Here is a 24,015-nt window from a genome sequence, read left to right as displayed (position 1 = left end):
GCGCTCCGGAAGCAACGCTCAATAAACTCCAACAAGTGCAGAACGCAGCAGCAAGGCTGCTGATGAATATTCCAAGGAGACAGTCAGTAAAACCGGCATTAAGAGCGTTGCATTGGCTCCCGGTACGGGAGAGGATAAAATTTAAATCTCTCTGTACGGCTCATAAAATCTTGCGGGGGAAGGGACCTCCCATCTTGGGTAATATAGTGCTCCCTTACAAGGCTACTAGAGCCCTGCGCTCTGACCACAAATCTTTGCTACAAGTGGCCAGAGTGAAAAGAGCAATCCGGTTGGTAGAAGATTCTCGGTGAACGCAGCCAAGTTATGGAATGCGCTGCCTTTGAATCTACGGACAGAGACTTGTATTATTCGGTTCCGAAAGCTACTCAAGACCCACCTGTTCCCCACTTAATGCTGTCTTCCTAGCTCTACACCACTGAGTCATGAACGAGCGCTGGGATGCCCGAGGGTAACCGCGAGCTATACAAGATTCCAAATAATAATAATAATAATAATTTATTATGGTTACTCAGTACCACTTTTTAAAATGCCATTAGCGCGCACTCAAGTTCCACACAACCTTCACCATTTACTACTACTACTGTTATTGTTCAATTCCCTGATATACTAATTTATATTTATGTACTTTTACGATATTTTACAATTATTCAACTGTTTATTCAATTGGTAATATTTACGGATCACTGGTAATTATACTGATCACTTTGGTTATGATTACCACTGTATATTTGTTCATTTCTCCTTTTCCTCCTCGACTCTCTATCCCCGTAAAACGTTTTAAAAATGTAAAAATTAAAAGCTTGTATTATATAATGTATTACTTATGAATCCCTTATTGTATCTTTTTCACTATGATGTGGTTATATTGTTCATCATACACTATATAAAACTTTATAAATAAATAAATGTCATGCTAATGCCACTGTTGCTTCCCCTTTTCAAGTGTATGATGTTCAATCGCTTTTCTTAATAAAGCTTTTTAAACTGATAAAAGGAGGTTTTAGGCCTGTCAATAGTGGTTATTTTGACAGGTCAAATTTTCAGTTCAAGCCTGCTCAGCCATGTTACTGGTGGCAGACCAGCATTCATGTACTGCACTGTCACTCTAGCGGTGGCACAATATGTGCTACATTCCACTTGTGACATTTAAATTGCAAGCCCCCTGTACACTTTGTGCCTTATACTAGACTTGAAGTTAAATAAAAAATGCCAGAATAGCCAATTTCAACATGTTTTAGTGGTCAGATCCCATGCACTGAACAGCAGTCTCTCAGTGGGCAGAGTCTAAAGCACAGCAATAAAATATATTAAAACGTGGGGTTGACCATGCAATAGGGTCGTTGAATAATAATTAGCAGGGAATACATCTTAAGATACAGTCCTTTCTCCATCATTAAAAAAGCTGATGTATGATTTTAATGTTTTTGTAATGATAATAATCTCATTCTCGAAATCGTATAACGTGGAATGTTAATAAGTCACTTATTGGCGGCTTGGTTCTTTAGTCAAGAATATATTTATTTTTTCTTGTATTTCTTTTTTTTCATGTAAGCCAAAAGCATGACTGTGGTCGGTGTTAGAATCAAAAATCAATCAAGCCTGGCCATCAATATTGGCTGCCATTCCTTCTTTGGCTGTTCAATAAGTCTTTTATTTGTCATATTAAGATGTGTAAGCTGATTGAAGGTGTTAGTGGACTTATTGCATCCTTGTGAATCAAATAAAAATGTGCTAAAAGGACACTCTATATGGTCATCTGCTTGACATTTCAAATACTTATGATGTTGAAACAATGGTTGTGTACCAGACAAAGTACATAACTCAATATTTGACCAAGAAGGAGGACTATGACTGCACAATCACCATTAGTGGCGAGCTTTTTTTTATCGTTTCTTACAAGGCTATGCAAATTAGAGCACAGTGTAATTTGAGGATGGATGTCATTTATTTAATATGTAAAGGGTAATGGGGGAATTTGATCAACAAGAGAAGAAAGACCTCATTCTTAGTTTGTGAGCTCTGTGAAATTATCAAGTTTGTACAGTTTTTTATCAACGTTTTCATATCTCTACACACTAACCTTTATCCTGGACACAAGCAATCCTACAGTTAGTATACCGAATGTTGTAAAGTTTGCTTCCTTAGCACAGACCTTGCCTGAATGCAAAAAACCTTTCACAAGAATTTTTAATTTATTATGTGTTTTTTACCTTTTTCAAGAGAAGTCTCTAACTATAAGGGCCATTTTATTGAGAATCTTAGCAGAATTTTGTTAAGCCAATTTATACTTCAGAGATTGCAAAGCTTTGGACAGATAACTTCACAGTTTGCAAAAAAAAAATGCAAATTTGTCACACCTATAGTAGAAATACGGCTCAATAGCTTCAAGCTCACATGGTTCTGTATCATTCCATGCCATTCTAGGCTGAACCTTGAGACAAACCGAATCCAGATAACAAACTGCACTTAAATAAAAGTTTATTTGTTCTGAAACTTACAACACTCTTTCTCACTCTGTTTTCTGCAGCTCGGCAAACAAAAATTTGAACTTCTACCCAAGTTTGTAGTGTAAACAAGATGAATTCATGTCCTATAGTGTGTGCTTTTTTTAAACGTTTTTCAGAAGGCTTTGTCTTTTTTTCCACATTTCCACTCGGATCTTTTTGTTTTTACCTATATATTTCTCCTAAGAATATGTAACTTGAATGCCACATGTTCACTTAGCTAGATCCATTATCTTAAGCCTAAACTAAGCAAACCTCTTTGCATGGATGTTTTAAAGGTTCAGATGACTTGTCAGCGAAGTTATGGGATGTGAGCACAGGTCAGTGCATCTATGGCATCCAGACACACACATGTGCTGCAGTGAAGTTTGACGAGCAGAAACTTGTTACAGGATCCTTTGATAACACAGTTGCCTGTTGGGATTGGAGCACAGGTGTGAAAACGCAGCACTTCCGAGGGCACACTGGTGCAGGTATGTGCATATCTGAATGACTTAATGATATGGTTAATGTAAATGGGTGGGATCAGTCTCTATATCTCTCTCTCTATAAATAGATGTAGATATTGATAAAGAGCTATACATAAGGAGATATATATACACACATACATATATATATACACAATTCCCAAACTCCAGCCGATCCATGAAAAAACAAAACGAGCACTCCAGGATGCGTGTGAAGAATGTTTTTTTTATTCAACTGCTCCAATGCATTTTGGGTGCAAACAGCTTTTGTCAAGGTGAACAAGCTCCATCATATGTGAAGAATAAATAATACAACTTGAAAGACACTGACGAGATACTGTGCGTCGCTACGGATCAATGTCGCATCATCTATCTCAGTACTCCAAGGCATACATATCATAGAATCCATGAATCTAAAGTGCATCAACCCCTATTCAAAATGTTGTGGCATGATTCAGAAAAATTCATAAACAGAGAAAAATCATCCTATGTGGCATAGAATGCCAACTTAAATATTGACCTGTACTGGCTTTATTGGTTGGATCGAAGGTAGTCCATTTTGCAGGTAAATTCCCCATATTTTGTATTCAGCGGCAAAAAACCCAACAAATTTAATCACACATTGAAGAAATTATATTCTTCCCGGTAATCATCCGTCCTATACAATCATCACTAATGGCTGTAAGAAATTAATATATTCCCAGTGTCATACAATGAACGAGGCGGGTAGCATCGAGTCATGCCTAAGTGGGCTCTTGCTACTCCCAAAATCATTAATTAAGTTACAAAAAATAGGATGTCAACATATTGGACATCCTAATTATAGAGTGACATGTCACTGACTTATCAGACAACACAATGATAATCAATAAAAATTAAATTTAAATTAAATTTGATAAAGAGACAACCCTCCTCCCAGCAGCTTTTGGAATCTCCGTTTTGGTAATAGCCGGAATACGCTATCAGAGGTAAGAGATGGGTGAGAAAAGAAGAGGATGAAAGTCAGAGAGAGTAAAAAAGGTGGAGATGCGAGGACAAGGGTAACCAATATATGATTACCCCACATGTACTTCTAATTTCTCATCCTTATTTAACCCATATGGGAATTTAGTGAGTAAATCCAGTATATATCTTGACTCGAGGTGTCTTAATCGTCTGATTCTATCTCTCCCTGTGTGTTCTTTTCTACACTATCGATGGCAAAGAATTTGGATACATCACAGTGTTGTTGCTGTGAAAAATTGCTTGCCACAGTGTCTGTGAAACTTAAGTTTCCAATGGCACGCTGATGTTCAGATATGCGATTCCTTAAGTGGAAAATCGTGCTACCCACATACATGAGCGAACTGGGACACTGTAGGACATAGATACATAAATCAGATGTGCAGTTTAGAAATTGTACAATCTCCCTTTTGTAACCACTAGATGTCAAAATCCCTGCAGCATTAGATGTATGTCAGCACTTATAGAACCTCTTCGATTTAGTTAGTCAAGTGGTAGATTTCTTGTTCCCCGTATAGTAGCTTTGTGTAAGATGATCCCCCAAGGTCCTCCCTCTTCTATATGTGTTGGAATGTTTAAGTGACAATTCCAGAGCTATGACTACTGCATTTCCAAAATTGGCCAATGATGGTGCATCCGTTTTTAATCATGTGTGAGGAGGTATTGTTTGTCGTAATAAAACGCATGTTTTTATGCTTTGGGCTCCCGCCATCATTGGAGTATAGCAATTGGTCCCTTGTGAGAGATTCTTCCTTCTTAATCCCCCTTTATCAGAGGGCTTGACAACTATAGTGGTGTCCGATTCCAACATCGTTAAGGCTACTGTTCGGTTCAGTGTTAAATTATCAGATTCCTTCCTAGCTCTACCTCTGAGACACCAATTCTTTAATCATAATGTAATGAAAGACATCAATATTTTCATGTGGTAAGGATGGGATCAGTTGGGATTTAGGTTTAAAACCACTAATAGTCGGGGTATTCACATCAATCCCAAAAGCATCCAGGATTTGACCCACTTCTACATGTATATCCTCACATTCCCCCCTCTCTATACAGATCCTCCAATGCCAATAATCCCTCCACATCACCAGTCGTAATATCACTTAATGGTACATCAGATCCCTGCACACCAGTTTTACGTTTAGATATTTTGTGTAATTTGCATAATTTCAATTTCCTGATAAACAAGTGCATATCAATTCATGTTTGGGTATAGTTCCGGTTGAAATTTGGCAAAAGAAAATCCCAATTCCAGCAAAGATGTTTCCTTGTGAGTCAATTCACTGTTAGATAAATGTATAACTGTTATTCACTTCTGTTTCTGCCTCTTCCTTTCCCCCTCCCTCCGAGTGGGGGTCTGTCCTTTCTTGGCCCGTCAGCCTGACGTAGAAGACAATACTCATTCTATCCTGGCCGCCTTAGTTGAGTCCTCATTATCAGTGCTCACATCTGAGCTCAACTCCGTGGAAATGCGGCCATGCTTTTTCTGCGTGTCCTCTTGCCTAATTTCCTTCCTGTAAACATCATACTTTCTTGCAAAAGTTAATATTCTACCCTGTGTGTAATCTCTGTTCTCACATTGAACTTTATTTTTGTTTTTTTTATCTCTTCGTATTTTGCAATTCGATCATTTTAGTGTGCAAGTCCGTTAATATAGTTTCATCCTACTCTGTCTCAAGGTCCTTTTTATGATCCTTGATTTCTGTTCAAATGAATGCTAGATCTAATTCGGCATATTTCACTAGTATCTGCATCATCCCTTTACTGGATTTGGATGTGACGTCAGCCCATTCATCCAAGAGTCCTGAATGGGGGGGAGGGGGGGCGGTGTAGGTGAGTACCATAAATATCCTTAAGCCCCGTGAGACCCGGTTAACTTCAGTGGATCTCATAAGTGAGTTTAGCTCCCACCATTTACTGATCTTTTTTCATAAGTTTCTCCAAAGAAAACATACCTTGTTTTAAAGTGACAGTACTTAGATCTTGTTGCTCCACTATCAAGGCTCGGGCCTCCAACCTCCTCAGTGTCCCCACTGAACATACGCTTGACTTCCTCCAGCCTCACTGAATCACCGTTGGTCAGATCCACTGCAATTGCATTGCTCAAGCTTAACAGAAGCTCCTCATCATACCCCGGTATCCGCGTTTCTCCGGGTGCAGGCACTGCTGCAAATGGGTACAGTCAAAACAGATCACTGGGATCCTTCCAGCGTGATTCAAACCATACAAGCTTGCTCGCTCCAGATCTCAACCAGGCAGACCATAAAGTTCAAATCGAATCTGGAGCAATCACTGAAAGAAAAGCGGGCACTCTAGGATGCGTATGAAGGATGGATTTTAACACCTCCGACACGTTTCACCTGTAATAAACCTTTGTCAAGGTGAACAAGCCTTGAATATTAAATTATACAACATGATAGACACTGAAGAGATACTGTGCATCTCTACAGATCAATATCGCACCATCGATCAATTTATACCAAGGCATACGTATCATATAATCCATGAATCTAAGCAATAAAAATAAATAAAACCAAACATGATTAAAGTGCATCAACCCCTATTTAAAATATTGACATGATTCGGAACAATTCATCAGTATAGACTAATCTTCTTATTTGGCATACAATTCTAGCAGCTAAATTATTAATATGTAAGGGCTTATAGGGTGATTTGAAGGCAGCCCATTTTACGGGTCAGATCGCCATGTTTTATATTCAGCAACAAAAATACATCACGTTCAAGCACACCAAATCTAAATAACAAAAGGCACGCTTTCTAAACCAATATCCTGTTTTCAGGCAAATTTGGTGTAATTTCGTTCAGCCGTTCGAGCTGTAGTCCTGTTTAAAAAAAATGAAAAATCCCCATAGACATAACATGTGGAAAATGCGTTTTGGGACACCCTGTTTTCTTGGACCCGCTTGACGGATCGCCCCGAAACTTTCAACAAAGCAGCTGTACCAAAAAGGGGACGTTTTGTGAACATTCGTCAAGCGGCACTAGTTATTGGCAAAATAAAACCATTTTTCATATGTAAACTTTGGTCTTAACTATAACTACCGACTGGTGACCGCCAGTAGGGTGTGCCGCGCTGGGTACTTCTATACTCTGTGCTGGTACCCGTGACCCAAAAAAGGTATTTATTTTTAAATTGACGTAAGGGCCCCGGGGCATCAGATTTGCCTACCCTGCCTCCTTATGTGGACTTCTATTTTTTTCAGATCTCAAGGACTGTAATGGTGGCTTCAACGTTTTTATTAGTGTTGTGGCCATTCGGCCAGATCATTCTGAACTACGATACCGAAATGATCACTGGGAGAAAAACGTTCCAGCAACCAATCGGAATAGCTTATTTATAATATTTTTTGCTACTGAGGGAGTCCCGCTGGACCAACCTTCCACATATACTTTAGTATTTCGGATCATTAACACCCCTCATGCCTACCCGACCCCCTCATCAAAGGTTAATTTTTCAATAACTGCAGAATAAATATCGGTCATTACAGTAAAAACAAATTCAGCGCATTCAGTTACAAAGGGCCAGATGTATCAAGATAGCATTTTGCTATTACCTAGGGAATGGCAAAATGCAATGTATGAAGGTGTATAGAACACCTTTTGTGATTCCTAGAGGGTCGCAAAAGACCTACCCCATGAATATTGAGTTAGGTTGCAATTTGGAATTGCAAACATCACAGGGATTGTGGCCTGCTAAGATCAGCAGACCACCATGTCCTTGATTGCTTTTAAATAAAGCATTCTTTTTTTTTTTTTTTTTTTGTAAAGCAGCCGGAAAACAAGATGCTTTACAAAACGAAAAAATGGAAAGTTTTCTTTTAATTATTTAAGAGCTGACAGTGGTCCGTGGGATCACTCCCTGTTCTTACAAATAGTTTTACAAACATTCGCAAAGGGGAAGGAGTCCCTTGGTGACCCCTTCCCATTTGCGAATGTTTTACTACCTACTTGAAGTAGGTGGTAAAATGCGAATGTTTTGCGACCGCAATTGCGTTCACAAAACGTTTATCCATACTGATGCGATTTGGTATTAGGAAGGGAAGCACTAAATACGCCCCTTCCTAATACCGAATCACAAACCCATTTTGCGATTCGGTAACAGGCTCCCGAATCACAAAATTAGGTTTGCTACATCGGAAAAGCAATTTTTGCGTTCGCTAAGAGGCAGATTTGCAAAAAGCCTTGATACAGCTGACCCAAAGTGTTTTATACATCGCAAACTGCTACATCGCCTCTAAATGCACTGTAATGTAACCAACATTTATAAAGCATACAGTAACAAGTTGTTACTAACAACACAGTACTGTTTCAAGCAAACTGTTTTTCTAAGGAATCGGATCATTCTGTGTCCACATTCTGTTCTTGAGTGCATAATCACAAAGCTCAGCAGTGTACAGAAGTCATTTGAAATCAGCACTGTCATCCTCAGTATTTTCCTTTGTACAAAAAGAAAAAAACTGGAGAAATAGAACCATATTCCCCAAACACCTTTCTGTTTAGAAAGCAATTTTTTTTGACTTATGCTACATTAAGAGATCTGCATTATACCATAAATCATTTTTCATTCCTTTTAAATATACAGCTTCAAGGTGTCCTGCTTGGGTGTAAAGAAACCTGTAAATGCAATTGTCCAGTAGATACCCTGCTTTTGTGCTATTTTTACTAATGGCAAACATGAAAACAAATCCTTTCCTTTCGAGCCACAGGTTTGCGCCTGCATCATATTTATTTCCACTTAGTTGAACAAATGCAATTTATACATTACACTAAAATGTTTTATTGCAATAATCTTTTTTTAATCTCTGTTTAGTTTTTAGTGTGGATTACAGTGATGAACTTGATATCTTGGTTAGTGGCTCTGCAGACAACACTGTGAAATTATGGGCCTTATCAACAGGATCATGCCTGAATACGCTAACTGGACACACTGAATGGGTTACAAAGGTAGAGCACATTTCTCATATGGATGCATGTTGGTATTCTTATAGGACATCATTACATACAAATTGTGTGTGTGTGTGTGTGTGTATATAAACTCTTTTGTTCAGTTTTATAGCTCTACTTTTGAAGCAATCAACCATATGAAGAAAGATAAATGGCATATTATCTAGCCCATTTTTAGGTCTTGCCTGCTGAACAGCTCATGTGCTGTCTGTTGCGAAACAAATTGTTAGCTTACATTCGGCTTAGAGCCATCACATTATTTACCATTGGTTAGCTTCATTTACGCTCTCATCTGTTTGCTTGATCTTCCTTAGCATGTGTAGGTTTTCCCTCTTCTTCATGTGTTTGGCACTACCCTGGAGCATGGTCACATTACTGTGTCCTTACACTGCTCTCTTTTCAGGCATTACTTTTTTTTGTTTAAGTACTCTATCAGAGTACATGTGTTTTCCTGCTATCTCCTTAGTTTGCCTCTCTTCCCCTCTTCATGCTGCTCTCCCCCCTTTAAGTGCGCTTGTCCTCGTGTCCTCCCCACGTTGCATTCTCACCTGTGTGCTTCTCACCCTTCCCTGCTCTAAGTGCTTTATCTGTCACCCATTTGCTTTTCTCCACTGCCTTCCACACTCCATTGTGCTCTCTCACCTGTTTGTGTTCCACCCTACTCCCCACACCCTCGAATTGCTTCCCTCCACCCGCGTCCTCTGTGTTGCTTCAACCCCACCAACCCCTTTGCTGCTTTTGCAACCCCCACCCATGTTGTTTTTCCCCACGCATACCTTGCTCTTGTGTTGCTTCCACATCACTCGCCCTTGGTAGTTGACCTCACCTGCTTTCACAATAAAAAATATTGCTATTGTACTTTTTTCTTACTTTTTCTTTATTGATCCAAGTTGGATTGGAAAATAAATAATAAAAAGAGGCTGCATCATTTTGTAGGTACACACCTACAGCATGATTCAATAGGCCTTTTTATTATTTAGCAATGGGGACGCTGTACAGCATATCTAAAAAACATTCACAAAGCTACTAGGTCCTAAAAGCGGGTCCCATTGGCTTGGCCAGTGCTTGTTTGGCATACTGCTACGGGGTACGAGTTGGGGCTTTTTACCTCAGAGGGTAATTATTGACTGTACTGGGATCTCAGATAATATTAGGAAAAACTAAAGATAGTAAAGGGGGCTCAACTCTGGGTAAGACTGTTGCTATGGCTCCTCGTTTTTAGGTCTCGCCTAGGCAGCGTACATGCGTTGCTCTAGGAGATGACGTTTAGAAATTGGTCAGCTCTTTTCAAGCTGGCATCCACCATAGGGGAGCGAGCAGAGTTGCGCGCGCTAATTGAAAACAGATGGCCCGCACGCCGCTGCTCGCTCCCGCAAGGTTGATGCCATAACGCGCTTGTTCGTGCTCCTTCATGTGGGACTGCACTGAGCGCGCGGCCGGCTGGCGGCGCTTTCATTCTCTCTACTGTTCTTTCGGGCTTGACATCAGCGAATCATGTTGCAGTTCATGGCGTGGTGTGACCGGTGTCTGTATAGGCACGCGTGGAGAGGTAAGCTGAATGTGAACGCTGTCTTGAGTGCTTGGTTAAGAGCATATTGCTACTGCTGCTTTCTCCTTTTCCCTGCGCGCCTTGAACGAGTTGAGCAGCAGGTATATAGTCTTCCCCTTGGCACCACCTCTGTTTTCTTGAACACGCTTCTCGTCGTTCGTCGTTCGGCGCTTGGCTAGCTTTAGCAATAGGTTAGCCTATAGAGTTCACTGGTCTGTTGCTGCTTGTGATTCAACCCCCACCCTCACTCTTCGAGTAGTGGTGCAGCCTCTCAGACTTCATATAAGATCGCACCTGCTAATCATTCATTGGTAAAAAGCTTCGCACCCACTGTTCATACATTGGCGAATAGCTGGTATGTAAGAATGAAGCCAATGGGTTCACTGCAGTGGGAAATGCGCAAGGGGATGTTATTCAGTGGCCATTTTGGGTCCCACTTTTTTTGCCGTGAACTCTAGCCACCATGGAGATAGGCGCGGTGCAGACGTTCATTGAGCTGCTTTAGTCATCCGTCCATGTCGACCCCTGTAAGGGAGTCTGTTGTGCTGCAGTTACATAGTCGTCCTTAATTTTTATGCCGCTTGTAGTGGCATTTGAGGGCCGTTACAGTAATAATAGAATCTAGAGTTTTGTTAGGGGCCGCCAGCAGTAATCATATAAAATAAAGGCAGCGCGTGGCCATAGAAAGGGGGCGCCATCTTGGGCATCTCAAAGCCGGGTTAAAGGGTTGGGGCTATTCGCCATATGTCCTGTGGGAGCACCTAATCACTGGGCGTCTAAACGTGTTGTGAATGCGGTTTTAAGGTTTTAATTTTAAACTCCTCAGCCCTCACTCCCCCATCTCAAGTAGTTTTAAACAATGTAGTTTGTCTCACGATTTCACTAATCGAACAGTGATCACCTACCGCCACATGACCTGGTAATTCGGACGTCTCGGCCATGGCGTTAGTATACTTGGCTTTCAATCTGTTTTACCATGACACTAAATTTGAAAGCCTACAACAAATATCCTGGATAACTGGTATGTGACCTACCTCCCTCCTTCTTTTGTCCCCTACGCTTCCGTTGTAGCACTTACAGAGCTCAGACTGAATTAAAGCATAGCTGAACTCTGTTAATGATTCCCAACTCCTGTCTGGAGGTGACCTTTCCATTCCCAAGGTGCCTGCAGCCCTCCCAGGTGATGAGGACAAGCAGCATGCGCTCTTATATCTTGTATAAGGTAAAAAAATGCTTAACACTTGATTATAACTTTTCAATATCAGGCACACCCTCCCGCCACTCTACAACATAGCTTAAAAACATTGGCAAAGCCAATAGCTCTTGCTAAAAAAAAACTTATCAGATCCCAAGGCGAGACCTATTGGCTACGCCAATGCTTGTTGATTTCAGTCCTTGTATGGAGGAGGACCCCGTTCTTATGTATTTAACTCCCTTAAGAGATTTTGAATTTGGATCGGTTTAAGAAGGCTTCTGCAAGGACAAGGAACTGCTGAGGTAAACTCTAGGACATTTGTTCAGTTCACTAGTTTATGTAACTGGGCAATGTAAATGGTCACATATATATGCTTAAGTGTAAAAATAAATATGTTTATATATGTAACCTAATTTCTGATGGATACATCTGCCAGTGGATTCCTCACCTTGTGAGTATCCCCCTGCGTCAGCAACATTCGGAAATTCTTTTGTAGCTTCGGGCCGGGGTGAACGACGTCCTAGAGGCGCAGCTCCGCTGATGTCACCGACTCCATAATAGGCCCACGTTGGCGCGATGATATCAGTTCCCTTTTTTCCGTGTCGTCGACGCTAACGGTTTTCAAGGGATCCTCTGTAGCGTTGATAGTAACTTTGTTACTATTGTGGTTTTCTGTGTCTTTTCCAGTAATTTTGACTCCTGTCGTGATGTGGATTAAAAAGACTGGTTTCAAGCCGTGCGGTGAATGCGGGAGGATGATGTCAATCACTGACCCGCATGATGACTTCATATGGTGCCTGAGTTCGGATCACGACGTCCAAGGTTGTCATTCCTGTAGGAAGATGAATCCAAAAGCCCTGAGTGAACGTGAGGAGAAGCTCCTGGTTGCCAAATTAAAAGGTAAAGAGGCCAAGAAGAGTTCGAGGTCGCGATCAAGGCGGTCATGGTTGAGATCGGCTTTGAAGTCGTCATCGGGGCATGCATCCAGATCAACGAAAAAAAAACATAAGAAGAGGAAGCATGGGTCGAGGCACCATTCAGGAAAGGAGTCTGATTCGAGAGCGAAGTCGCCTGGTAGACTGCATCGAAAGGATGTGGTATCTCCTTCTCCGGCGCGGGATCCGGAAGGTGAGGCCTTGCCCTTGGAGTCGCCGGAACATTCACTGGCTCAGGTGTCGAATCCCTCTCCGGCTCCGTCTCGGTCTCCAGTTCAGGAGGAGGAAGAGGTTCCCGTTCCTCAGGGCTCGACGACTCCGGCTCACCAACCCGAGGAACAAGAGGAGTCGATTCTGGTGCAGCTCCTCGAGAGCAGCCGGTGGGTTTGTATCCTCCTTTTCCGGGTCCAGGACAAGACCCTTCGCAGTTCTTAAATGCCATGTATGGTGTTTATGCGAGAGCCATGTACCCCTTTTAGAGTACCGGCTGGTCCCATGGGTCCGTTGGCATACAATTTGGGAGTTCTCCAAGCTTCTGCTCCGGCGCCGTTCTTGCCGTTTATGCCGGCGCCGACACCGCCTTGGCATCTCTCTGCACCGCCGAAGTCATCTACGCCGTTTCCTGCGTCACCAGCTCCGGACCGACCTCGAGATCTTCGGCATGGTCTTCCGACTCGGAGTTCGACTCTGGCTCTGGCTCCGGGTTCGACGCTGACTCCGGCTCCTTCTGAGTCGATTCCGGATCCGACTACGTCGCTCCGGAAGGAGAGGTCGAGGCATAAAGTCCAACGCCTTTTAGAGGAGCAGAGATATAGGGAAGCTGAGTTTGAAGAGGGTGAGCTTCAAGAATCGGAGGACTATTTTGATGATTTAAGGGAGGCAAGTGGACTGGAACTGTCCCCTGATTGGGATTTAGCCTCCGTTTTGGATGCCCTTTCTAAAGATGTGGCTTCCTACCATGTGGTTATCAAGAAGGCAGCGGATCTGCTGAATTTGATTCTGCCCACTGCAGAGTATAAATCAAACATTTTGACTGAAGTCCTCCATTCTCATCTGTGGTGGAACCTATGCTTCCTTTTACTAATGCTTTAACAGATCTTCCTGCTCCCTGCTTCCGTTCCCAGCAAAAGTAATCGAAAAGACCCTCAACACCCTGCTCACCCGCTACCTAGAAGACAACGGCATCCTGGACCCCTCCCAGTCTGGCTTCCACCGCAACCACAGCACCGAGACCGCCCTCATAGCCGCCACAGATGACATCGGAATCCTACTCGACAACGGCGAGACAGCAGCCCTCATCCTCTTGAACCTCTCCGTCGCCTTCGACACCGTCTGCCACCACACACTTCGCACACGCCTCTACTACGCAGGGATCCGAAAAAAGGCCCTGGACTGGACCACCTCCTTCCTCACCGTCAGAACCCAGAGAGTCTGCTTCCCCCGTTCCAATACGGAACCACCAAAACCATCTGCGGCGTCCGGCAAGGATCCTCCCTCAGCCCGACGCTGTTCAACGTCTACATGGCTCTCCTCGCGCGCATCGCCAGACTACACGACCTCAACAAAATCTCCTACGCCGACGACACCCAGTTGATCCTCTCCCTCACCAAGGACCCCCTCACTGCCAAATCCAACCTGCACCTGGGTATGAAGGCCGTCGCCGACTGGATGGAGGCAAGCCGGCTCAAGCTGAACACGGATAAGACTGAGATCCTCATCCTCGGGCCCAATCCCTCGGCGTGGGACGACTCCTGGTGACCTCATTCCCTGAGACCCCCCCAGCACCAAACAACCACGCACGCAACCTGGGGGTCATCCTCGACTCCAAGCTCAGCATGATCAACCAAGTCAACACAGTCTCCTCGTCATGCTTCCACACCCTCCGTATGCTCCGCAAGATCTACAGATGGAAGGAATTTTTTACAGTGGAACGTTCTTAAGTATCGCACCTAATATCAAATGACTCTAAATAGTGATTAATGCCCCACAAATTTCACAGGGGTTTGTGTGCATACTGGATAGCACCCACTGTAACAGTACTTGATCCCCAGAGGATCACAACAAGTTAAGAATAGCACAGATGCACCACAGATATTGAACGTAAAACAAGTTGAGATTTTGGTCTATCTTTAGAAATGATTCAGAAGAAGATCAGAGTTCTTCAATTTTATTTCTTTTATTTCATAGTGGAACATTGAGACACCATACAGCCGACGCGTTTCGTCCCTAAGTGGAACTTCTTCAGGGCTTATCATAAACCAAGAACGAAATCAAAAGAAATTGAAGAACTCTGATCTCTTCTGAATCATTTCTAAAGATAGACCAAAATCTCAACTTGTTTTAGGTTAAATATCTGTGGTGCATCTGTGCTATTCTTAAGATCTACAGATGGATCCCAACTAACACGCGGAAAATAGTCACCCACGCCCTCATCAGCAGCCGACTCAACTACGGAAACGCCCTCTACGCCAGAGCCCCATCCAAACTCATCAGCAGACTCCAAAGAATCCAGAACGCCTCCGTACGTCTGGTCCTAGATGTCCCACGCAGAGACCACATCACCCCGCACCTGAGAGACCTGCACTGGCTCCCCGTCGACAAAAGAATCACTTTCAAACTCATGATCCACGCACACAAAGCACTCCACAAGACCAGCCCAGCCTACCTCAACAGCAGACTCTCCCTATACGTACCCAACAGGAGGCTCCGCTCCGCCGACCTATCCCTAGCCGCCGTCCCGCGCATCCACAGAGCCACCTCCGGGGGCAGATCCTACTCCCACCGCGCCGCTGTCACCTGGAACGCTCACCCCCTACACCTACGACAGACGACATACCTCCCGGCCTTCAGGAGACTACTCAAGACCTGGCTCTTCGACCACTAGCTGCTGCCCCCCCAGCGCCTTGAGACCCTAACGGGTGAGTAGCGCGCTTTACAAATTAACTGATTGATTGAGCAGATCTTATCCTGGAGGTGTGGGGTAGGCCTCTTACGGCTCCTGCAGTTTCTAAAGCCGTTGCAAGGCGTTATAGAGTGGCTCCTGGGGACCCAGACTTTTTGTCCTCTCATCCTGTGCCAGAGAGATTAGTGGTACAGGCAGCCTGCTCTAAAGATCTGCAGGTGCTTTCCCCCAGATACCTGGTGATAAGGATTCAAAAAAGCAGGACCAATCTGCGAAGAAAGTTTTTTTCATCAGCAAGTAGGGCCCTCAAATCTACAAATGCCACTTGCCTCCTGGGTCGTTATATCCATGCCTTGATGGATACTGTAAAGCAATTTACCCGTAAACTTCCTTAAGAGGACAGAATAAATGTTAATAAGGTGCTTGCTGACACTCAGGCTGCTGCTCGGCAGGTCATACAGAGCGGAATGGACACAGCAGATTCGGTGGCTAGGGTCATGGGGTCTTCGATTGCCACCAGAAGAGCTGCCTGGTTGAAGACTTCCGAGTTCTCTACAGATGTTCATGCTGCTTTAATAGATTTGCCCTTTGATGGCTCAGGCCTTTTTGGAAAAAAGGCTGATGCTGCATTGGAGAGGTTCAAAGACAGCAGAGCAACAGCCAGGTCTTTGGGTTTGCAAACTAGAGGATCTGTGAGCAAAAGGTATAGGGGCTTTGGAAGATCTTTTCGTCCCTACAAGCAGTTGCAACAGCAGCAGCAGCAGCAAAATCGGTTGTATAGATCCTACAAGGGCAGGCAAAGAGCTCGTCCTCGGGGACGTCAGGCAGCCTCCTCCTACTCCTCCTCCTCCTCCTCTACCCACCCCACTCCTACAACAGCAAAGCAGCCCTACATCCGCCATTCCGGATCATGCGGGTCCTGTGGGGGGCTGGCTTACCTATTTTCTGCGGGATTGGGAATTGGTTACATCAGACCTTTGGGTTCTCAATCTCGTTGTGAATGGGTATGCTCTTCCCTTTCGGGAATTTCCCCCAAATTACTCTCCTTGCCAAGGGTTTTGCACGGAGGACCACCTGCTGCTCCTGCAGGAGGAAGTCCTGGCACTGTTAAGAAAAGGTGCGATAGAGGTGGTTCTGGAGCAGGAAAGGGGTCAGGGATGCTACTCCCTCTTATTTCCTGATCGCCAAGAAGGATGGCAGACTTCGTCCCATCCTGGATCTCAAGATCTTGAACCTTTACCTGAATCATGAGAAGTTCAAGATGCTCACCCTTGCACATTTTCTTCAAGCGCTGCAGGAATGAAGACTGAATGGTGTTGATCGGCTTACAGGATGCTTATTTCTACATCCCCATTCTGAAGTCGCACAGGAAGTATCTCCGTTTCACGGTAGGTTCGCAACATTACCAGTTTGCGGTCCTTCCGTTTGGTCTTACTACTGCGCCTCGAGTCTTCACCAAGGTGATGGCTGTGGTGGCGGCACATCACAAAGTCAGGAATACCGTTCTTCCCTTATTTGGACGATTGGCTGATCAAAGCGGAATCTCCAGAGAAGGTGCTCCATCATCTCCAGGTTACAACTCAGTTGTTGTACAGATTGGGTTTTTCGATAAATGTACCCAAATCTCACCTGGTGCCCTTCCAGCGCAACCTGTTCATAGGTGCGGTACTGGAAACCACTGTATGTTGGGCATTTCCTCCTCCACAACAAATTTGCGACATACAGGAAATGATTACTTTATTTCACAATGTAGCGGTCGTTCCAGTCCTTAAGGTCCTTCGTCTGCTCGGTCTGATGGCTTCTTGCATTCTGTTGGTCAACCATGCACGCTGGCATTTGAGGGCGCTCGAGTGGTGCCTCCGCAGGTAGTGGTATCAGCACAACGGAGATCTCAGGGAGTCAGTCAGGGTCTCCAGAGAAGCTGCGGCGGATCTGACTTTGTGGAGCGTGGAAGGCAATCTGTCTCAAGGAAAGCCTTTTCAGCTACCTCCATCGGTGGCCACAGTGATAAGGGATGCATCCACTCTAGGGTGGGGTGCTCATCTGGGGGATCTGGAGGTCAAGGGTCTTTGGTCTCCAGAGGAAAGGTTGCTTCACATCAACCTTCTAGAGTTGCGGGCGATACGTTTGACACTCAATGCCTTCCTTCCTTCCCTTTACGGTCAGTCGGTGCAAGTCCTGACTGACAACAAAACAGCAATGTGGTATGTCAACAAGCAGGGAGGAGTAGGGTCGCATTGCCTCTGCAGAGAGGCTCTGCGTCTATGGTCCTGGGTTCAGGTCCATCAGATTTGTCTGATGGCAAATCATCTGGCCGGGGTTCTGAACGTGCATGCAGACATTGTCAGTCAGCAGTTCTCAGCTGACCACGAGTGGAAGCTTCACCGGGAGGTGGTTTGTCAAGTCTTTCGGACGTGGGGGACTCCTCGGGTGGACCTGTTTGCCACTCACGAGAATGCTCACTGCCCGTCATTCTGCCGTCTCCAGTTTCCGATGCAAGGAGCGATGGGAGACGCGTTTCAGTTGATATGGGACTCTCAACTCCTTTTGCGCATTTTCTCCCATACCCTTGATTCCTCGGGTTCTGAGGAAGATTCGCCAAGACCGTGCCCAAGTTATATTGACCACCCCGGATTGGCCAAGAAGGGTGTGGTACACAGATCTTCTCCACCTCTCCTCATGCCCGCCGCTCAGTCTCCCTCTCAGGGCAGATCTCCTCTCTCAGATGGAGGGGCAGGTTCTACACCCCCACCTCCAGACCTTACACCTTCATGCCTGGAGATTGAGCGGGGCAACCTGAATTTCTTTACTCTCCCACATGATGTGGTGGATGTCCTCTTATCGGCCAGGCGTGACTCCACCAAGTCTATCTACTCTTATAGGTGGTCTAAATGTGTTGCTTAGTGTGGAGAGAAGTCCTTTGATCCTTTGAGGGCTTGTTTATCTGACATACTTCAGTTTGCGCTTTCTTTGGCTCAGCAAGGGTTTGCTGTAGTCACAGTCAAAGGTTATCTATCTGCATTGTCGGCATTTCTCTGTTTGCCGGATCAGCTGTCCTTATTTAAATCTCCTATCGTTTTGAGGTTTCTAAAAGGCCTTACAAATAAATTTCCTCCTACTCCCTTTATTGTACCTCATTGGGACTTCAATCTTGTGCTCACTTTCTTGATGGGTTCACCTTTTGAACCTTTGCACAAGTGTCCCTTGAGACTGTTGTCTTTTAAAACGGTCTTCCTGATTGCAATTATCTCGGCAAGGAGGGTAAGTGACCTTCAATCTCTTAGTTCAAAGCCCCCATTCTTAACCATTCATGCTGAAAGAATGGTACTGAGGACCAGGGTTGCTTTTCTGCCTAAGGTGGTAACTCCTTTCCATCTGGGGCAGTCCATTACCCTTCCTACCTTTTATCCTCCCCTTCACCCTTCCAAGGAGGACGAGAGACTTCATCGCCTGGACCCTAAGAGGGCGGTGAGCTTCTACCAGGACAGGACCAGAGAGTTCAGAGTGGATGACCATCTCTTTGTGGGTTTTGTTGGTGCCAGAAGAGGCAAGGCGGTGCACAAGCGCACACTGTTGAGGTGGATTGTCTTGTGCGTCAAGATATGCTGCTCTCTGGCGGGTAAGGAATCTCCTGAAGGTTTAAGATCTCATTCCACTAGAGCAAGGTCAGCTACATCTGCTCTGTCTAGGGGTGTGCCTGTAGAGGACATTTGTAGAGCGGCGACTTGGGCTTCCCTCCACACTTTCGCGAAGCATTACTGCTTGGATTCCGAAGTGAGGAGGGATGGCCACTTTGCGCGTTCTGTCCTCCAGGATTTTCTGGTATAGGAGAGTGGACACGCTCCTCCGGGAGTGGTGACTGCTGTGGGACTCTATTCACAAGGTGAGGAATCCACTGGCAATTGTATCCATCAGAAGAACAAGTTACTTACCTTCGGTAACGCTTTTTCTGGTGGATACAGTATCTGCCTGTGGATTCCTCTCTGACCCACCCGCCTCCCCGTTGTCCACTCTTCTATACCTGATTTACTGTAATGTTCATATTTTATTGTCAAAGGAAATGTGTTATTATAATTGCTTTCCTGCATTGGCTACACACTGTGTGTGTGTTATTTTGATAATTTGGTTCTATGTACTTGGTTTGTATATCTACTGTTGTTGATCTGTCCGTGTGCCTCGAAGGCACGGAAAAAAGGGTGGAACTGATGTCATCACGCCGACGTGGGCCTATTATGGAGTCGGTGACGTCAGCGGAGCTGCGCACGATGCCGTGTCTCTATGACGTTGCCCACGTTGGCGCGAAGCTACAAAAGAATTTCCGAATGTTGCTGAGGAATCCACAGGCAGATACTGTATCCACCAGAAAAAGCGTTACCGAAGGTAAGTAACTTGTTTGTTTCATAAAACCAGGCTGTGAGGCTTAATTACCCTAAATGTTTGAATCTGAATCATTTGCAAGCTCATCCTATTTTTACAATGTCTTTAGTTCTGGTATCAACTTCCATCATTCTTGGAGGGAGTCCCGCAGTACCTTAAGAATAGTACATTATTTTGTCTTAGGACCCTCACAAGGATAAACACGGATATGAAGGTCCTCCGTAAGGTCCTTGATACGCGTTTGGCGCCTTCTCTTCTGTATTTGGTGCATGAAGACCAGTGGATTTATTCCTGGTCTTAGCAACAGGATGGTTCTTAGGAGGTTGGCTCATGTTCTTCACAAGGTGTGACATAGGAATAAGGATTTGGTGCTTCTGGCTATTGACCTAGAAAAGGCCTTTGGCACAGTGGTTTGATGATATCTCCTTGAGGACAGGAACAGACTAATTTGCATGTAGCCAGGTTCTGAGCTGGGATGGTGCAGTGAGCTAAAAAACGGTGATGGATCAAGCCCTGATCTCTTGACTGGGTAGGAGTATTCTGCATCATTCAGAAACTCTGTCCATCACCTTTTCCAAAATTGATTTTATCCACACTAAGTGTGGGAGGGTATACTCAGACGTGAGTCCCTAGCCCATTGCACCATCAGAATGCAAGCAAGCCGGGCCGATGACGGCTGAAATGCCAGAAACCGGTCCCCGGTAGCTAGTCTCCTTTCTGGTGAAGAATTGGCTTGGTAGTTTGGTCTGCCCTGTTCCCATCATGCACTGGGACAGGAACAGACTAATTTGCATGTAGCCAGGTTCTGAGCTGGGATGGTGCAGTGAGCTAAAAAACGGTGATGGATCAAGCCCTGATCTCTTGACTGGGTAGGAGTATTCTGCATCATTCAGAAACTCTGTCCATCACCTTTTCCAAAATTGATTTTATCCACACTAAGTGTGGGAGGGTATACTCAGACGTGAGTCCCTAGCTCATTGCACCATCAGGATTCAAGCAAGCCGGGCCGATGACGGCTGAAATGCCAGAAACCGGTCCCCGGTAGCTAGTCTCCCTTCTGGTGAAGAATTGGCTTGGTAGTTTGGTCTGCCCTGTTCCCATCATGCACTGGGACAGGAACAGACTAATTTGCATGTAGCCAGGTTCTGAGCTGGGATGGTGCAGTGAGCTAAAAAACGGTGATGGATCAAGCCCTGATCTCTTGACTGGGTAGGAGTATTCTGCATCATTCAGAAACTCTGTCCATCACCTTTTCCAAAATTGATCTCCTTGAGGTTCTCCAGGCCATGGGTTTTGGGGCGTGCTTTCGTAAGTGAGTGCACCTGTTGCATACTGAGCCACGAGTCAAAGTGACCGTGGGTAGATGCCGATCAGAGCCTTGGGCGATTGGTCCGGGGACTAGAAAGGGTTGTCTGCTGTCCTCTTTCCTTTTTGTGCTTGTGATGGAGCCATTGGTGGTCTGGGTACCACGACCAGTAAGGGAATGGGGTAGTGAGTTGGGGGATGTACGGCATGTCATCTCCTTATATGCTGGTGATGAGTTATTTTATCCGTCGTTTACTCGTGAGTCGATCCCAGTGCTGCTTGCTGCGTTTGTTGGAAGACTTTGGGTCTTATTTTGGTCTCTGATTTAATTGCGCAAGTCCTTGCTGTTTCCTCCAGCTGGTCTGGCCGAGACTCCGACGTACAGATTGCCTTAACTGGGCATACGCTGGGAGACATCCCTCTTCAGGTACATAGGTAAACTTCAACATCAACACAATATTGTTAGAGTTTTGAAAGGTCTCTGAGCCTCTGTGGCATTCTGAAACACGTTGCCCCTCTCGCTAATTGGTAGGATGGCCATTGATAAGGTGGTGTTACCTAGATGTCTGTAAGTACTGCAGAATTCCCTTTTCCTGCTCCTGGCTTGTATATTTCGACAGATGGATACCATCCTTATCGCTCTCTTGTGGGGTGAAAAACGTAGCAGAGTGGCGTTGACTTTGACCAAGTGATATTCAAATGGGGTACTCGAGGTCCCGCGCCTTGGCTTATATTATTATGCTGCCCAACTGCAGGATGCTTGTTTCCGGTCCAGGGAAGACATGGCTTGGCAGTTCGGGCTGAACTGTTCCCATGAGGCACAGGGTCAGACTGATTTGCATATGGCCCTGTCTGGGGTGTCAGAGTGAGCTAAAGAATGGTGATGGATTAAACCCAGATCAGTTGACTGGGGGTGAGTGTTTGATTTGCTCAAACGCTCCGTCCATCATCCCCTTTTGTATCGCTTTGTTCGCCCTAAGTTGGCAGGGTCTGCTCAGACGTGAGTCTCTTGCTCACTTTGCCACTGGATTCAAGATAGCCTGGCTGATGAGGATTATGAATCCGAAACCGGTCCCAGGATCCTTGTTTCCGGTCCAGGGAAGACATGGCTTGGCAGTTCGGGCTGGACTGTTCCCATGAGGCACAGGGTCAGACCGATTTGCATATGGCCATGTCTGAACTTGGGAGGCGGAGTGAGCTAAAGAATGATGATGGATTAAACCCAGAGCAGTTGATTGGGGGTGAGTGCTTGCAATGTTCAAAACTCCGTCCGTCATCCCCTTTGGTTTCGCAGAAATCCGAAAGGTAGTGCAGATTACATTTGATTTCATCCCAGCTTGCTGCCTTTTGGGTAATGTTGTGAGGCCAAAGGGGAAGAAAATATTCTACAGATTTTTGCAGTTGGCCTTGGTCCTGGCTATTGGATATTGGATGGGTATTTCTAGAGCGCAAACGTTCGCTTCCAAGGGAGCATCTTGGCGCTGTAAAGCCTGGGACCAGAACGACGGGCCTGAAGATGTGTAGCTATTACTGGGTTAGATCAGAAGGCTCTCGACTTTGAACATTGGCGCATCAATGTTCTGGAATGGGCCGTCTCGGAGGAAGCACATATGAGACTCAGTAGGAGAGATGAGACGGTAGAAGAGGATATTGCTTTGTGGAGTGCTGTGTTTGCAGGGTTCTTGGGTCCAGAGATTGATGGTCAGCGTCTTGAACATGAATGTGACTCTGAAAGTGATTGATAGACCGGATGGAGGATATAATTCATGTACTATAAGAGACTTGATGTGGTTATGGATTACATAGGGGGTAAGCAATCCCCTGCGCAGGAGAATGGAGAGAAATGGAATGCTACTATTGATGTTTTGCATTATCCCCTTGACTCGCCTAAGATATATTTCAATGTACACCTGTCTCTTCCTCCTCCGCAGTGCTGTATTGTTGATTGCTTTGAAAACGTTAATAGAAAGTTAATAAAAAGAAAAAAAGAATAGTACATTATTGTACGACCATTATATTAAACCAAATCTTGAAAGTAGTTTCACATACATTTTTATCTGTATTAACCGTTTCTTTGAAGTTGCCACACTTTGGTCAAACAATTATATTTTTTCATTATAGGTAGTTTTGCAGAAGTGTGAAGTAAAATCTCTCATGCACAATCCTGGAGATTATATTCTTCTAAGTGCTGATAAATATGAAATCAAGGTATGTGATTAGTGGTCTTTTATTTAATTTATTTTTATTTAATGTGTTGATAATTTGAATTCAACATACAGATTTCATCAACCTATCCAAGTAGTATGGCTCAACAAAGCCTACTTCGAGAACATTCAAACAAGTTTATAGATGACCAGTATTGTAGTATTGTCAAAGTAAGGAAGTAAATAAATAGCTAACCACTTTTCTGATTGTGCTAAGGAAAACAAATGTACTGTTAATGATTTTTCCACGTAAAACCATTAAGAAAATACAAATTGTTTCATTTTCTCTATACACATGTAATTAACCCGTTCGCTGCTTCGGTCGGCCAACGCTGTTGCGAGCACTACATCCGTAGTGCTGCGCACTTCCATTGGCTGACGCGGCCCCGCCCACTCTTCAAAATCGCTGTAATGCGGCGGAATTTCAGCCGCGGTAAAGGGGTTAACAATGATTGTTATAAATGGAAAACAAATCAAAATAATTGTCAGAATAGAAAAATACTAACCAATACAACACACAGATGTGTCCAAGATTATATGATGATGGAGTCTGACCAATATGTGGTGCACATAGCACACACTGATATAT

The 24,015-nt window shown here is 44.6% G+C and overlaps 1 protein-coding gene across 2 annotated transcripts in view; it reads left to right on the top strand.

Moving 5' to 3' along the window:
• FBXW2 (F-box and WD repeat domain containing 2) overlaps positions 1 to 24,015 on the top strand; it is a 186,751-nt gene that overhangs the window by 84,345 nt on the left and 78,391 nt on the right. For both annotated transcript variants that reach the window (XM_086920956.1, XM_086920957.1), the window contains exons 4-6: positions 2,804 to 2,998; positions 8,826 to 8,959; positions 23,344 to 23,430. In XM_086920956.1, coding sequence (XP_086777082.1) covers positions 2,804 to 2,998; positions 8,826 to 8,959; positions 23,344 to 23,430 — 416 coding nt within the window. The remainder of the gene's footprint in view (positions 1 to 2,803; positions 2,999 to 8,825; positions 8,960 to 23,343; positions 23,431 to 24,015) is intronic.

The sequence above is a fragment of the Lissotriton vulgaris genome, chromosome 5 (genome assembly GCF_964263255.1).
Source record: "Lissotriton vulgaris chromosome 5, aLisVul1.2, whole genome shotgun sequence".
In the NCBI taxonomy this organism is placed as follows: Eukaryota; Metazoa; Chordata; class Amphibia; order Caudata; family Salamandridae; genus Lissotriton; species Lissotriton vulgaris.
The sequence above is the reverse complement of the archived record's forward strand: the minus strand, read 5'-3'. Positions and strand labels throughout refer to the sequence as shown.